The sequence below is a fragment of the Coturnix japonica genome, chromosome 7 (genome assembly GCF_001577835.2).
Source record: "Coturnix japonica isolate 7356 chromosome 7, Coturnix japonica 2.1, whole genome shotgun sequence".
Taxonomy (NCBI): domain Eukaryota; kingdom Metazoa; phylum Chordata; class Aves; order Galliformes; family Phasianidae; genus Coturnix; species Coturnix japonica.
This window is the reverse complement of record NC_029522.1, coordinates 10,076,645-10,093,430: the sequence shown is the minus strand read 5'-3', so window position 1 is coordinate 10,093,430 and position 16,786 is coordinate 10,076,645. Positions and strand designations below refer to the sequence as shown.

At 44.3% G+C, this 16,786-nt stretch overlaps 2 protein-coding genes across 3 annotated transcripts in view; one reads left to right on the top strand and one right to left on the bottom strand.

Annotated features, from left to right (window-relative positions):
- Positions 1-16,786, bottom strand: part of CDK15 (cyclin dependent kinase 15) — a 30,721-nt gene that overhangs the window by 1,529 nt on the left and 12,406 nt on the right. Inside the window, exons 8-11 of the mRNA XM_015868118.2 lie at positions 16,383-16,476; positions 13,954-14,017; positions 6,963-7,011; positions 4,358-4,497 (exon numbers count right to left, since the gene is read on the bottom strand). Coding sequence (XP_015723604.2) covers positions 4,358-4,497; positions 6,963-7,011; positions 13,954-14,017; positions 16,383-16,476 — 347 coding nt within the window. The remainder of the gene's footprint in view (positions 1-4,357; positions 4,498-6,962; positions 7,012-13,953; positions 14,018-16,382; positions 16,477-16,786) is intronic.
- Positions 16,378-16,786, top strand: part of ALS2 (alsin Rho guanine nucleotide exchange factor ALS2) — a 48,674-nt gene continuing 48,265 nt past the window's right edge. For both annotated transcript variants that reach the window (XM_032445980.1, XM_015868109.1), the window contains exon 1: positions 16,378-16,492. The gene's annotated coding sequence lies outside the window, so the exon portion shown is untranslated. The remainder of the gene's footprint in view (positions 16,493-16,786) is intronic.

Below are 16,786 nucleotides of genomic sequence, written 5' to 3'. Positions count from 1 at the left end.
TGAGCAGTGAAATTCAGTCATCTAGACAGTCAATAGAGAGTGAGTTTATTTTAAATTTTTATATTCTTATGTATTTATATCATTTTAGGAAAGATAATGAGATAGTTGTCTTTCAGGCTAATTGAGTTCCTAGGCTCATGGCTGCTTGCTGTCACAATCTCAAACTTAGCTTTAACTTTTGTGCCTTAGAAATCTGATCGCTGCATCCCCATTTGCTCTTTTCTGCTGATAACTGGCTGAAGGCAGAAGTGCACCTGAGGATGGGAAATAAGTACATGGAACTTCCAGTCTGCACGTCTTTCACAAAAAACAACTAAATCTTCTCAGATTTGCATTTAAGAGCATTAAGAGGAAAGTGGAAATTAAAGAAACCTTAGGTATAGCTTTACAATTAGACAAATAACAGAAAAATGTCTGCCAACCTCTGATACAATAGCGTCTGCCTCTGTGAAGGGTATTAGCAGTGCTCCCTCCCAGAGCAGTTCATCACCACGAACAATAGGACCTTTGTAGAGATTCTCTGGCTACAGATCAATGGGAGTCAGAGCATTTGATCCATGTCTGTAGGACTTTGTTTCCCCAAGTCATGTGGGCCAAACTTGGTGCCAGTTATCCTTTTGCAAAAGCATGAGCTGAGGAGTGAGCAAAGGAAACTCTCCTTGTCCTCTCCATCACCCTGTGCTCCTGAACCTGCAAGCATTATGGCTGCTCCAGGACAATTCTCAGGGAAGAGCTTAAGCAGGAAAGTATGTCCAGGGGCTCGTGTCCTTGGCATGCTGCTGCCTGGAAACATCTGTGAGGTTGTAGTGTCTCTTTCTGAGAATGGTGACATAATGACATAGTATAAAACCTCAGAGTCCTGCCAGTATTTTCACAAGCCACTACTGTGGAGATCAGGCCACAGGAGCTGAGGGATATTTTGCCTGAGTTAAGTGAAGATTGGCTTTATCAGCTCACAGAAAAAGACTGCTTCTGGTTCAGAAGTGACAGCTGACTTACTACTCAACACCAGTTTTGGCTTATTCCCTTATAGACATGCTATAAACCAGATTCATACACCTGGTGGAAATGTCCATTTCTAGGTGTATGTATCTGATTTTCAGTGAAGGATGTCCATTTTCTGTATACAGAGGTGGCAAAGTGCACAAGCCAAAAAATGTGAGTGAGTGTAAAAACCTTTCAGCTATGTAGAACACAGGGAAAGCAGCCAACCCAAACAAGCTGTCTGTGAAAGCCAGCTCTTCTTTATGTATGTCCTGTGTTAACAGCTACCAGAGTTAGCTGATCCCAATGGAAATGGGATTTTTGGTAGGCAGTGCTTGCATCCTTAATATCCCCATTGCCTAAACTTGCTTTGTGCAAGTTTAGATACAACAAACATTAAAATAATAGTTCTCTGTAAAAATCAAAACTCCTTTCCTCTCCTTGTCTCTAAAGGCATAAATATGGGGAAGTTTTAGGACAAACAGGAAAGTGTTACCATTACCTGGCACAATGATCTTGAATTGCTTCAGGGAGCCTGCCTGTACCCAAAAGGAGCAAGCCTAGTTTGATCAGCAGCTTCGTGGCTGGAGCTCTTCTCACAATACATTTTGCTGGCAACCCACTGGTGCTAACTCCAATTTCCACTGTTCACCCTCCCTGCCTACCAGCCTGCTTTAGAGCATTAGTGGCCAAAACAGATGGAAATAAACCATCAGTGGCCAAAACAGATGGAAATAAACCAAGTTTGTGATTAAGAATATTAAACTGTAATTGTTATTGTGTCTGACCTGACAGCAGAGTAAAATACCTCCTCAGAAAGCTTTCTGCACTTCAGGACTGACACTGGGTTGAGAGCACAGCTCATGCTTTCTTGATTCAAGAATCTCATCTTTCTTCCAGGAGTGATTAATTGGACAGAAAACATTCTGCTTTAGCAGGTGGCAAAGGTTAGGCTGAAGTTTTATCAGAGATGCTGTAGTACAGGGCTATACTGCACAGATAATTGTCTCAGGATTGGCTTAGGCCAGAAAAAGGACAATAAATGCTCTCAGGGGACAGAGTCTTCTCTTGCAGCATGAGTTACTCATTTTTTCCTAGCACTTTGCATCCAAATGAGCATAAGCAGCAGCAACTTGTTCCCCACTCTGTGAGCTGACCAGGAAGCACAGAGCCCCCTGCTCCCCTCCCCATTCCCAGGGCAGCAGCCAGGGTCTGGCCGTTCGTATTCTCCTCAGTAATGAGAAAGATGCTATTCGGAAGGGTTCTTTGAAACTCTGATTTCTCCAATTATTTCTTCCCAGGAACTGACCTTTGAAAAATATCCTCTGGCTTCCAGCTTGTCATAGCAACTTATAAAAAGGACAGTTATGTCTACAATTACTTCATAATAATAGAAAATAATTTCTTATGGGAACATTATTTTTTTCTAATGTTGTTTCCTGCTTACTCTCACACACCTTGGATCAACCTCCTCCTCCTCTCACCTTTCATCTCCAACTCATTCTTTGCCCTTCTGCTTTAACTTTCTCCTTCAGAGGATGAGAACTAATAGCCAGCATCCTTCAGAACAAAGTAGGAACAGAATATATTTAAAACCTGCACTGTTATCATAGCAACCAGAATTTTAAAATGATACAGTTAAATTCTGAAATGGTGCAATACTAAAATGACACAAGAGAACAAGTGTCTTATGGCAATAGGGATGGCTACGTGGGAAATCATTCAGAATTGCCTAATTTTTACAGGCTTAATGAGTCACTCATGAATATGGTCTTGCATGACCATACTGCACTGGTTTCTGCCCCGCACACTTTGATTCTGCCCTCAGTACACTGGTTGCTAAGTTATTGCCATGCAGTTGCCTGTCCAAAAGGTATTTCTAGCTGCAATATGGAGGATAATAAATATAGGATTGTGTAGAAACCCAGGTGAAATGTATCTCTGGAAATGTGTCTGAGAGACTGACACATTATGCCAATCTGTTCTCTCATTCCTTCTATTTCTCCTCACTCTCTCCCTTACTCTCACACTGTCTGTCTCTGTACCTGTTTTTTTCCACACTCTCTCTCTCTCGTGGCACTGACACTTTCATCTTCTCCCTTGGGGATTGGAGATGTCACTGCGGGAAGTGCTTGTCCGCCTCTCCGGCAGCAGCAGAGCCCTGTGGCTTTGACAAACCTCATTTAATTGGGAGGAAGCCAGGAGGGTTTGAAAGAACTGAAACATCCACGAAACTCCTTTTATCAGGCATAATTTAAACTCTGCATGGAAAAAACCCTATATGTATAAAGAAAAGTCAACTTCCCTCCTGCTGTGCGTGCTCCCCTCCTCCCCCCCCCACCCCCGGCACAGGCAGGCTCCTGCGAGATTCCATCTTTTCATTTTTCTAAAAGTGTCAAAGTAGATTTGTGCTCTGTGGCTGGGTGAACAGAAAAGGAATGCAGATGTCTCTCACTCCTGCTCACGCACACACAGCACCTTCAGAAGGGCAGCAGTTTGGGAGAGATGCCGGCTGGCTGTTCCTTCACTTGGGATATGTCACAGAAACCAGAAATTAAGTTTTCAAATAGCTTGACAACACAGTCTAAGAAGGTTTCTTCTTAATTGCCCCTATCTTTAAAAGAAAAACACTGGAAAACAAACCAGCATAGCTGGTGCCTGGGAGACAGCAGAGAATGCCGGGGCTTTCTGGCCTGTCTCCCAGTGGAAGGGAGCTCTTCCCACTGAGAAGCAGAACCTATAGCTTCTGTGACATTATATATATTTATCGTCAGCTCAGGGAAGAAAAGGCAGATGTGTGTGACGTGTATATGCAGCTGCATGCTTAAGAAGAGGCAGCAAGGGGATAAGAAAATAAGGCAGGTAAAACTGAGGGAGAACTGGTGTGACAGGGTATGAGGAACAGCTGTTGCTTCCAAACATCAAAGGGAGCAGGAGGAGCAGACCAAGGGAACTGGGGCTAGCACATCATGCTGAGCAGCTGGGAATTCAGGACATCAGGAGGGACCAGCATGCCAGTTACACTGAATACACAGCATGAGCCAGCCTGAGGAAAAGCTTGGGGCCCCTAGGGTTATAGAATGGGGGACAAACAGCCCATCAAAGCACATAGACCTCAGCTTTGAAAGCGCAGCATGGGTACATCCCATCCAGGTCCACTTCTGTTGTTAACTCTGTGGTCGAGTGGAAGAAAATGGAAAAACAAGCTATGGAATTTGCACTGGCATTTAAACTTTGCAGCATACAGGAGTAGGGGGGGGAGGGAGGGCAGGAAGAAACAAGATGTCCAGGTCCAAAGTACTGAAGCAACTTGTAGTGAATGGCCATTTGAAGTAGGTCTTTGTTGGTGAGGTGGAATCAAGGGTCAGCTTACCAGCAGGCACTTGATAAAGCTGAGGAGGCAGAGGGCTGAAGAAGCCATGAAGAAGGGCATCTTGTGCAGAGATTCGCTCCAAAGGGAAGGCTGTGAGCATTCTGGAGGCCAAGTCCTCTGCAGCTGGCACCCTGCTCAGCCTGGCAAAACAGGGGGAAAAGTAGTGCAGGAGATGAGCACAGGCCAGAAGGACAGAACAAAATTAGACCCAGCCCTTCTCAGAGCTTGATGCAGGGATAGTGACCAACAGGAGCTGGATACTACAGATACATGGTTTCCTAGGACATTTACTTTGCCACGTGAGCTTGGTTACATTGAGGAATATATCTGGGATCTCAGCTCAGGCTTATCTTTTCAAGGGAGTTTTGAAAATTAATCAGTATTTTTTTTAAAGCTGTTTGTGAGTAAAAGGGAAAATGCTGCTGGGTGAATTGCATCTTACATGGCATAACTGGAATGTCAAAGGTTAACATTAACAATTTACATGGAGAAGTGCGAGTGCACAGAATTACCTGAGTGGTCCACCGAACAGATCGGAGGTCAAAACTGGAAAACTAAAGGAAATAGCTATACCTATCTCCTACCCTAGCACCAGTCATGTATCTGATTGTAAAATGTGTTAGGGATTCAGGGAGCTGAGTCTGCTTTACAGGGTGAGAGATTAAAGTAGATGCAAAACACACATGCTCCAAGCCCAGCAGATGCCAGTGCCAAGCAGCTGCTTCCTAGAGGAGCACGCAGCTGGGGACAAGGAAGCAGAGGAGAGAAAACAAACCAACAAGCAAACAAATAAAAACAGTCATTTAGTTTTACAGCTTCTACTTTGTTTGTTTGCTCTGATCACGTTTCAGCATAGAGCCCACTCCTCTGGGCTTCATCCCTCTGCCTCCAGTGCCCCATTCCCATGAGACCACGGCCACCCCTCTGCTTCCCCTCCCTGCACAAGGCATCTGACACAGCACCAATTTCGTTCTGAGGGTATTAAATGTCTAAGAAGCATTTGTAAAAGGTATCCATCCTACTGTGGTACTGTGGTATTTAAGGACTGAATTCCCACCTCCTGCAAAACAGTTTGAGTTTGAGCAGTCAGGGGTGTAGGGGCAGACAGGAAGCTGAAGCATCCAGAGGTGCTCACTAGATCCATGCCACCCAGGATATGGTGGGGTCTTACCTGAGCCCTGCTGCCCCATAACCCAGTTGCTGCAAGCTGCCACCCTGGCAGACTCCCACCACTGCTCAGGCTTCCCGGTGACAGGCAAGCTCTGCACAGAGCCCCCCTTTGATTTCCTAATTGGCCATGGAGAGTCATGGCTGAGCAGTCTGCGTGAAGCAGCTCTTTCCTTCTCAAGAGCCAAGAGTGCTAATATGGCCTTAGGATGCCTCACAGGTCTGGGGCCAGCCCACACGCAGCCAGAGCTCTGCCATGGCCCGTCAGCATGCAGCAGTGAGGGAGCCTGTCAAAGGCCCACAGCCAAAAAGCAGAAGTGCAGTACAGCAGAGTTTCGAGGAATATAGTTATTTCTTTGTTCAGTCTGAGAGAGGGTCTCTTCTGTTCTAGGACGTGTGTTATCGGGGCTTGGGATGTACTTTGTGTCTTACTGAAGATGTGTGTGACAGTGGCTGGCATCTCAGCAACCTGTGCTTTGCTGAAAACTTCAGCAAGTTTGTTTAGCAACTCAGAACAGCAGGAAAAACCCAGCTCTAAAGGACAGCATTTTTCCTTTGAGCAGGGATGAATCCAAAGAGTAAGCTGAACAGATAATGAACATCGATGATGAAAAATATGGCTACATCCACAAAGAACAGTTGATTCTTGACCTGAGTCCTGAGGACAAATCCTATCTATACTTTTCTGCGTATCTGTGAAGCTTGTTGTGTGTGAGAGACCTGTCAAAATCAGTATGGGGAGTGCTATGTTAATGGCTCTGAGTTGTTAGGCACTTTGCCTGCTGGTACATTTATTTTGCTAATATTTATATGTATGCTTGCATCTATGTTTGTGTGTGCATGCACATTATATGTGCTTGAAAAATGCTCCTCTCCTTTACAAGCTCAGGAGTGTTTGGTGGTGTAGGTGACTGTTCAAGCTGAGGTATGTAACCAAGGCCCCAGTAGTGCAGATTTTGGCTCCTGAAGAACGTGAATTTTCCTCTCCTAACTAATCAGGGGATTGTTTCATTGTTTGGTGTAAATGCTGCCCTGGTATGTCTTCCTTACGTCTGCTGAGCAATGTTCCTACAGCATGTTTCTAGAAATGAAAATTGAGACAGTGCAAAGCCTGTTTTTGGTCTGGACAAGAGGGCCTGGGAAAGCAGGACCTTCTGAATCAAACTGTGCCCCACAAAAAGCTCCACATAATGTCCTCGAATCGCTGCTTATCTGAGAACAATCCCTCCTCCTCAGAGAATAATAACCCTACTATGTGCCTACCTCTACTGAGATCTCTCAAAACCAGTTGCATAACTGATGTTAGATTTACTTTTTACTACAGAGCCACCCTGCTCTTCCTCAGCTTGCCAAAAGAGCTCATTTCAAGTTAAATGATTGCATAAAGAAACAAATAAACCCAGAGGCCATTTTGACATTGCCGTTACAGGTAGCTTACCTGTCACAGATCACTCGAAGTCTCTGAGGTCTCCTGGAAGCAACGAGTTCTAGAAAATGTAATATGCAATCACAGGATGAAACAAAAATCAAGCCAAAACTCATTCTTTGAGCCCTTACAAAAACACAGAATTTCAAAGGGCCCCATAGAATTTGTCATTTTAATATTTATAAATATACATTATTCCTATAGGATTTGGGTACCAGCACTGATGTTAATAAGACTGTTCCAATTCTGTAACCCTTTCCTTACATGCATTGTGAATGCAGGCCTTGGGCCTCCATCTTTTACAGTTACAGTCTTTGCTTTGACTTCAATAAATGCAGCATCAGTCCCCAAAGCCTTCACAGTGAGGAAGCAGAAAGAGGTCTGCAGGTCTGCATCCCCAGCTATTACTTACAAGGGCTACTGAGGATCCGTGTGTTCCCATATGGCCACATGGGGCTTTCCTTCGTGGATATGGGAGAAGGACTGTGGACAAGCACTTGGATTCCACCCTGTTTTTGCCCACTGCTCTTGCTGTCAGTTCCTCACTAAGTTCATCATTCATCATGTTAACCGTTTTCATGCATGCTTTGTGCTTACTGATTCAAGCATCTCTATCAGACAGGAACATTGCAGAGTTTGCAGCTTTGGAAAGCTGTGTTGTTGTTGCCATTCTTTAAGGACCATTTCTAAACAGAATGGAACATGTGGAGAAACACATTCTTCAGATGTTTTCTTACAACACATGAATTTTCTCAAGCTTAGATATGAATAAATGGCTTGCATGTGGAAGATTCTCCTTGCAGCTGATTAATGAAGACATTTTCTTGCATCAGAAAAGCTGTAACTTATACTCAGCTACATTTTCCTGAGCACCATTGCTGACAGCAAAGATGAAAGGTGCCCTAGTCATGACAAAGGGAGCAAGAGTGGCATAGCCCTCTCTTCCAGCTGGGGACTGAATAAGCATACCCCACAGCAAGACCACCTGGAGGCAAGCACCACTGCTCTCTTGCCAGTTTACTGGTGTATAATGGCCTCTAATTTTGACCAGGCCTTATCCTGCAAAGTCCTAGAGCATCTGCCCTTCTTTGTGTCAGGGAGCACACCAAGCTGCTCAGCCACACTGTTCAGGGACAGAAGTGTCCAGCTGCAGATGAAGCAGGAGGCCCCTTTGCCTTCAACCTGTGCAGCCATTTTGAGAGCAGCAGGCCCTGGGGCTGGGTCACTCTGTGTCTGACTTGATGCACAGACAATTTGAAAAAGTGCAAATGGCTGAACTTTCAGCACTTAACCTTTCCAGCAGCAATCTTTCACCATTAAGCAATGCAAGCAGGTTGTTAAACCTGTCTGTCACGGTGTAAGTAACAGGTCACAGCTGAAGCACTCTCTTACACCCAAATAGTAAGGTAATTTGTAAAGCGGTAAATGGCAATAGAATCTGGGGTAGGATTCATGACTGCTTAGGTGCCAGAGCTCTGGAATTATCACAGTTATAAAGACATTATGTATCTTTAGTAGCCTCTTCCCTGGTCAGTCACTGAGATTAACTCTGGCAGAATGCTCCTCTTGGATCACTATTAACATATTCTCTAGGTCCTCTTTCCTTCTCCTTTCCCCTTCAACTGTAATAAAAGTGTAGAAATAAAGTGTCTGTACCAAGTAGAGATGTAAAGTTCCCAGGAAAAAGAGAAGAGAATTGAGTTAAAAGGTTTTTTGTTGTTGTTTTTTGTGAGGCAAGTTTTGCCTCTTCACTGAGCTGGCCTAAAACTTTCAGATGCTGCAACAATGTGCCAGAAAGTTTTGACTCACTGAGATGGAAACATTTCATGGAAATATATCAGATCCCTTCAGTATTTAACAAAAATGCAGAAATTACTTAAATATTGTACTTTACTGAAATCTTTTAATGTTAATATTCTTTAAGGAGTTTAATATAGAAGTCAAAAAATGCCAGTTCAGTTGCTAATGGCAGGGCAAAAGGTCCCAGTGAAATCTAACTGGAACATTACTTTGTCTGTGTGAAATAAAGAGGAACCTGGATTTTCCTTACCTTACAGATAGTAATACCAGCTCACTTGCAGGGAACTGTGAGTAGTACTCGAATTGCTACATCTTGAACAAGATTCTTGACAATAATTTAACATTTATATAACTCAGAGATTGACAATTGTCTATAAGGGGCAGTATAAGAGTCAGTAAGGCAACTACTGCTGTCCCAGTCCAAACAAATCTCTCTGTGCAGAATTCTGCTTGAGTGAGGACAGCCAAACTTGCCACTTTGAGTAGACAGAGCTTTGATTATAACTGGAAGATATGGGTAAGAAAACACTGCGTCTCTACTCAAGATTTAACGCAGTTAACTAATCCACTTTAAATCAGTTCAGATTAATCTCCTGACTGACCCCATATAGACAAACTGGCAGAGAATTCTGGGACCCCATTGTGTTGAGCAGGGTGAGAGCAGAGTAGTAAATATTTTCCCTACTGTAAAGATTAAGACCAATCAAAAACTGTAAAACAGTGTAAACAGCTATTTCTTAAAGGCAAGAGATACCACTTAAAAAAGTGGATGAACTACTGATTTAATCATCTTACAGTGATGATAGATACACACATGAAATGATGGGATCCTGTAGGGCTGATTGGCTTTTTTAACGGTATGAGTAGATCTGAAAGGTAGTGCTTGGGTTTGTTATTTTCTATCAGTATGCAGTGCAGTGTGCTAATGAGGAAATACCTCCCTACATGAAAACCCAGGTGGAAGTGGCTAATGAACTGATAATGAGGCAAGCAAGCCAGAGGACAAAAGTTAAACTTTCCTAATTGATGAAGAGAAATAGGATGCCTAATGCTGTTGGATGAAGGCGCTGAGGTTGCAGGCTCTCAGAGAAAATTTCTCTCATTAGTGAAATCTCCGTGGCTGCGGGACAGGATGAGCTCTGCCCGTGTGGCAGGCTGCAAAGTGCAGCCTGTGCCCAGTGCCAGGCAGATAGGGAGTTTCCCTCCAGCCTGGCCAGCGTATACTGCGCCTTAGCTGCAGCACAGCTTTTCCTTTTGGGATCAAAGCAGTATGCAGTTTATAATAGCAGTAAGGATTTCATCATTTTAGAATTCAGTTTCCAACCAGCCAATTTATTAAATGAAGCATCAGCATAAAAAAGTGAGATTAAAAAAGCAGCATTCTGAGTTCAGACTTCATCTGCATTTTCAAAAATGCCATTTGATGTTTGTGTTTCATTGCCTGCTGCTTGTTGCCTCCATCTGCCGGTAGCATTTTGGAAAAGCAGGAGATGCTAAACATTCTCAGGAGGAAGAGTTCACTTTGGAAAGCTTTTAAATCTCATTTGGCATAGCAAAGCTTGCAGACATCTGAAAAACGAGGATTAATATGAAAACAATTAATGTAGCTCAAAAAGCCAAGTGAGCACCATGAGCCTGCAAAGGGAGGAGATATTACCTGGCATAGGAAACTTAATAGTAAGTCTGTGTGATAAATGGAGGAGCAGAGCTCACTCACAGCAAGTTACAGCTCACAGTGAGCTAGTTGCATTATAAACAAATAAGCACTGCTCACTCTCTTTGCAATCCAGATGTCAGAAAAATGAGGCATAAAACGATGCATTGGGTGCTCCAGTATTCCCAGTTTGGCAAAAGTACTAGCTTAATGTCATGGGCTGTGATTCTTAATCCTTTCCTGCCCTTGACCCCTGCTGTCTAGATTCAAACTTGTAACCATTAATGGGGCTGGATCAAAACACTGGCCTTCTGGTGTCACCAATGGTGTTTAGAGGGGATTTAAACTCCCTGCTTTTCAGTGCAGTGAAATGAACACAGCAGTAGATTAATGCAAGGATTTGAGCTCACACAGCATGAGAGCTTTCAAAAATAGTGTTAACAGAGCTACAACTGCCTCTTTCAGGGAAAGCAAAATGAGGAGAACAGAACAAATGAACAAACACAGGGCAAAGCCTTGTCGCTACGGGCTGGGCTCCTAAGCACAGAGAACTGGGGAGAGGGCCAGTGAGTGCACTGGGACATGGGGCTGGAGCTCTCCCAGCCCTGCACATTCTGCAGGAGCCAGTTCTGAAGCCAGGGCTGGGAGAATGTCATGCTTTGAGGCTCTACGGCTGTGCTTAATTCACTGCCCCAGATCTCTGGTGGACAGAGAGCGGGAGATCAGAAGCTACGGGGCTGGCCAAGGAGTAGTTTCTTGCCTGTCTCCCTTCTCACCTGGGTTTGGGTGTGGGCTGAGATTTCATCAAACTTCAGGCAATGGGCATGGGGACCATTTCTGAATTTCTCTGTGCAAGAGGGCACGGGCACAGGTGGACAAGTATTGCCTTGCACAGTTCTTCCCCTGCCAATTTTCCATAGTGGAGCTAGGGGAGCCACTCTTCCTGCAGCTGCCCTATATGTGCCTGATTCTCACACTCTCTGTCTCCTCTTCAGGGTTTGCAGCAGGATGTGCTCAAGCCCACAGTAGCGACAGGAAAACATCTGAAGGTTTCCAGCTTTCATTTCAAAGATTCCTACTAATCCACCTGGCCCAGGAACCCTTCCAGTAACAACCTTAGTTTGGGGCTGAGCCTACACTGCTGAATCCAGTGGGAGTTTTGCCATCAACTTCAATGAGAATAGGATCACACCTCAGAGCTTTGTTTTGCGCGTGTTCGTGCTTTGCCTCAGGCAGGAACCTGTTTGTTTGTTTGCTGCCTGTGCTCACTGCAAACATCAATAGGACTAGCTAAAAGCATCCAAGCCATCAGATCTGGGGAAGCTTCCCAAGTTTGTTTGCTTATCTGAACAGTCCCAGGCACTGGGATTCACTCCACTGGGCTGGGAACAACCTCAAGAGGGAAGGTTTCCTCAAGCAGCTCCAGAGCTTCCACTTGGTGAGTGTGTCCTGGGGGGACAGCAGCGCTTGTGCCTCAGGGAAGAAGGGGGAAGTACTCAGGGCATGTTTAAAGCAAATAGCTTTAAACGAAGAGACTGATTTGCCTTTTTACTGGCAGTCTCATCAGAAACTGACTTGGTTTAGTTCATGACTAGAGCATAGTCTAACCACATATGCACAGCCTTATTCTAAGCAGGCTGGTTTCTACATCCCAGGTTTGCCATCTGCTTGGCTCCTCTGTGTGGCTGGAGCAGCTCGGAGCTCCTTCAGCAGGCTCTGAGGAAGGGAAAGGATGCTGGCTGTCCAGTTGGCAGAGGTAATGACCCAAACAGTGGCTCGGCACCCCTCTTCCATATTCTTGCTAACATGGTGGGATGTTTCCACACAAGAGCATCCTCTCCTGCGCTGACTCCTGAACTTCTGTCTGCTCCAGCCACAAATGCCACCAGCATCATAGCATCACGGCACAGGGCACTTCTGGCCCACTGCTGTCCATTAACAAAGCACTCTATCCAGTCTGAAAGCAATTCAGGATTGAAAACTGCTTGTACTGACTGGAGCTATTTCCATGCTGCCTAGGTGCATGTCTGCCCCTCCCAGCCTTGTCACTGGCATCTTCTGCAGCGAAGGAGGACAGTGCTGCTGCTCAGGCAAAACAGTGTTAGGAGGAATTATTGCTCAAGACAACCCAGATATTCTATGTTGTCTCTACTAATTTTTTCATTAGTTTACCATTGGTGCTCCCACTTTTCAAGTATCCCTCAATACAGTATTGGGAGAGTTTTTGGCCTTGTAGGCAGAGATGACTGCTGTCAAAAAAAATTGTCATCAGTTTGTTGCACACTTGAGCAGGTCTTTCTTCCCTTCAGAACTTGTAGAGTACCCAACCAAGCCTTCAGCAAGTTAGAGAAGAATGTGCTTCCTCCGGCTGCCTGCTCTGTGCTCACTCCCTATCCAAATTAAACTCGCTGTGGACAGCGACACATTCCCATTTCACGCTGGTTTGATTAATGTGTCTCAGCTAATTGTGTGAAGGATTCCAGCCCTTTCGACTGTGAGACCAGGTTATTGTTCAGCCAGTCGTGGCTACCATGTGAAAATGGGGGCTGTTTAGTGTTCATGCACCAGAATCAAAGGAGGGGCATCTTGGACTGGGTCACAGAGCAACACCCACTTCTTTGAAAAGATGTTACTATGCTCTACTAAACCTGTAAACCTCTTGCTCAAAGCACGTCTTCTCCCTCCTCCTCTTCCCCCTGCTCTCTTTTTTTCCCCTCCAGAGAGACAGACTCCCCCCACCACTCTCTTAGGGTACAAGAGAGAGAGAATGGCTAGACTGCAGATGGGTGGATTTCACATTCTAGGGTTTTTAATATTTCACTTTTATATTTCTCTTAGAGAATGATCCTGCTGAGAGGCTGAGAATCAGTGCTCATCATTTCCCCCTCACTGACACTTGAATATATTTTCCCAAGAGAAAACATTAAACAAAAAGAGAGAGAAAGACAGAAAGGGGGGGAGAGAGAGAGGGAGAGGGAGAGTGACTGAGCTAGCTTTTCAAAGCATACTTCTCAACCTGCCCACATCAAAATAAGAGACAACTGGCCCTTTGAAGTCCAGGACACAGACTTCTCTACCAGCCCATGTGGAAATAAAAGAAGCCAGCTTTATAAATCACACAGATTTCTCACCTTGCCCACATCAGAATCAGGGACAGTGACCTTTAAAACTGAGGCTTAAGGCCCCCAAACTAATTTCCATAAAAATGAGAAGAGTTCAGATAAACTGTGTCCCCTGGTACCTGTCAGCTTTTCCAGTGTAAAACAGGAGACATTGGTCCTTTGCACTGAGGACTGGGGACTAACTAGATTGTTAGCACTGGGGACAATGAAGTCTTCCATCAGCCTAACGTGTATCTCAGTGAGGCAGCTTTGCCATGCAAGCACTTTTGCCTGTATCTTAGGGCACTGTCTTAAAACAACACTGTTGTTAAGTAGTTTGAGGGATTTAGTAACTGTCTTTTTCCTAATATGAATTAATGATCCAAAAATTATTAAGTGGTCGGCGGCTCAGACCAAAAGCTCCACATTCCTGTGAGTTAAATCCTACCTGGCTTATACTTGGGGAGCTTGGAAAGTCCTGGCCAGGTGTCTTCAGTTGGGACCCCTAATACCTGTGCAAAACAAACAAAGAGGGTGAGAAGAGCAATAGCTTCAGACAACTTGGTCTCAATTCAGAGAGATTATGGCCTTTTCTGTGACCCAGCACAGATTCACACTGCCTTAGGTGGTACTGTATTTACCTCTGCACATAAATGACATTCACATTTTAGCACTTGATATTACAACAGAAGGGTTCCTGCTGAGATTTAATGTTGTCACTCCTGGGAACATCGCTGAAGGTGTATGCAGCTTCACTGCTAGGTGCCACTCACTCATATATTCACCAGCCCAAGGGTCACACTGTTCACAGAATCACAGAATGGCCTGGGTTGGTAGGGATCTCAAGGATCATGAATCTCTAACCTCCCTGCCAGGCAGGGTCACCAACCTCCCCATTTACTAGACCAGGTTGCCCAGGGCCCCATCCAACCTGGCCTTGAATACCTCCAGGGATGGGGCATCCGCAATCTATCTGGGCAGTCTGTTCCAACACCTCCCCACTCTCACAGTAGAGTTCAGCTGCTGTCACTGCTGGAGGTGTCCTCCTGTTCCAGCACTGCACTGAAGACTGCCCACTGGCATTGCTACCCACTGATACTTTCAGTGGCAACTTGGGCTGCAAGCTGTGATAGAAGCTCCTCTAAGTGAGGGGTAACACAGGCAGGAAAGACAGCCAGGAACAGAGAGGAGTGGTATTTGCCTCTAGAAGAAATGTTGATGAATTCACAGTCAGACTGTCCGACGGTTTGACAGGATGAACATATTTCACAGCATGGAGATTTTCCAGCTCCACCATATCTATATGGTGTTTGAAACATCAATACTGCATGGAGATAAGCATTCTAGATGACATAGAGTCGTGCACACAAATGCAAACGGACTCTAAACCAGTGCCTGGTGCCTCTATTATTAGTACATGAAAGGAGCTGACTATTAAAAAACAGTAGGAATCCCCATTCTGAACCTCCGACTATGCAAAATATCTCAAGCTAGGCATTGAAAGCCTCTAAGGAGCTTTGAAATCTTGGCCTAACACAGAGTCTCATTCCAGGCTGTATAATAACATAAAACCTACTGTGAAAGGCACTAATTATTTCATGGCTCTTAAAGCTTTCTCATGATTTTTAAATAAGTTTTTGCCTTCTGTAGCACAAATCCTATTAATCACGGTATCAGTTCTAATACCAGAGAAATGACGATAGGGCTATAACCCTCCAACTGTAAAACCACAGGAAATGCATCCAGAGATTTCAGCCATGTGTGGAAGGATAGCCTTCATTCACACTACAAAACTGAGTCCTGCCCTGATTTTGAACTTGTTAATTGGCCAAGTATGGATTTTTTTTTTCCCTCAATAACTCTCTCTATTCACTTTCTATGAAAGAGAAATTCAGCATTTATTTGAGTGAACTGAACTCAAGTCTAATAACTAGACTTGCTCGTAAGTCTTTGTAACAAATTCTAGCTAGAAGCAGAGAGGAAAACCCAACTTGACAGGAATGTTTCTGGATGAAGGAATTAAGAAGTAAAAACTTGACTTCAACAAACTTGAGATTATAAAGTCTTCTGGTCTTTCTGCTTTGAAACCCCATCTTTGGAAAACTGTGCAGAAGAATAAATCCCTGAGAGATGTGAAGGGGCAGCTACCTATAGCAAAACCCAGTGGGAACCTCTGGGTTGACCTTTCTGGAGAGCCAGTAGTGGGGTCAGCAGTAAGCAGTCAGGAACATACAGAATCCACCAGGGCCAGGAACTGTCTCAATTTTGCCAATAACTACTGAGGGTGTAGTAATTGGTTTTGTTTCCCCAGCAGAAAAGTCATCTTAAGAGACTTTTAAATCTCTCTGCTTTTATTCACTGGTACCTTTGTAAAGTATCTTTCACACTTTTCATTATGCCAAAGCAGTCTCTAGGGCTGCACCATAATCTGGTTGATAGAAAATGTTCCAAGTCAATATAATAAAGGTCAAAAAAACCCTGGGCCTTGCCATTTTCCAAGGTAGTTTACTAGCAGCATTAGTGCTTCTTTGTGAAATTGTAGTGTTCTGTATCCTACAATAAGTAAATGAATTAATGAGAGGAATAGAATTTGCAGTACCTGCACACCTTTTATGCCTACTTCAATTTGATGTCACTTTAATTGGCTTTAAATTTTTGATGAGATGACAAACATCAAAGGAAAGTCATTTGATTTACTCCCATGTCTGTAAGAAAGTTGCCAAATATAAAACGGGTTACAAAGTCTGCTATGAACTTGGCAGACCGAACCAAATTATTTCTGCTATTCACAGGACCTATGCTCCAGACTTCACAATTAAGTAGGGAGCTGGAACAACGGATTCCTTTCTCTCCCATTTCAGGATGTATTTTACTCACCGTCCAGATCTTCTCCAGCTGTTCAGGAACAGTAGAAGTGCCTGCAAACACTGGCTGCCCCTGGATCATTTCAACAAAGACACAGCCTGCGCTCCTGCAAGAAACCCAAGGTATTAACTCATTCATGTGCTTCACATGCATAGTATGAGTGTGGGGTGGGCAAGGGAGAAATTGTAGGTGTTGGAATGGAAATGTATAAATCTTGATTTGTAAATTCTGAAATCCTGACATAAGTTGTAAATACTTCAAGTTTTGCATCTCGTGCAAAAAATGCAAGTCTGATGTGTAGATACTGCACATCCACCTGCTTTTCACCTAGTACATGTGTATAGGAAGCAAGGCAGGACATGAGGTGCCTGTATACATGTACCTAAGCTTCAGCAAAGGCTGATCTACCTCCATGG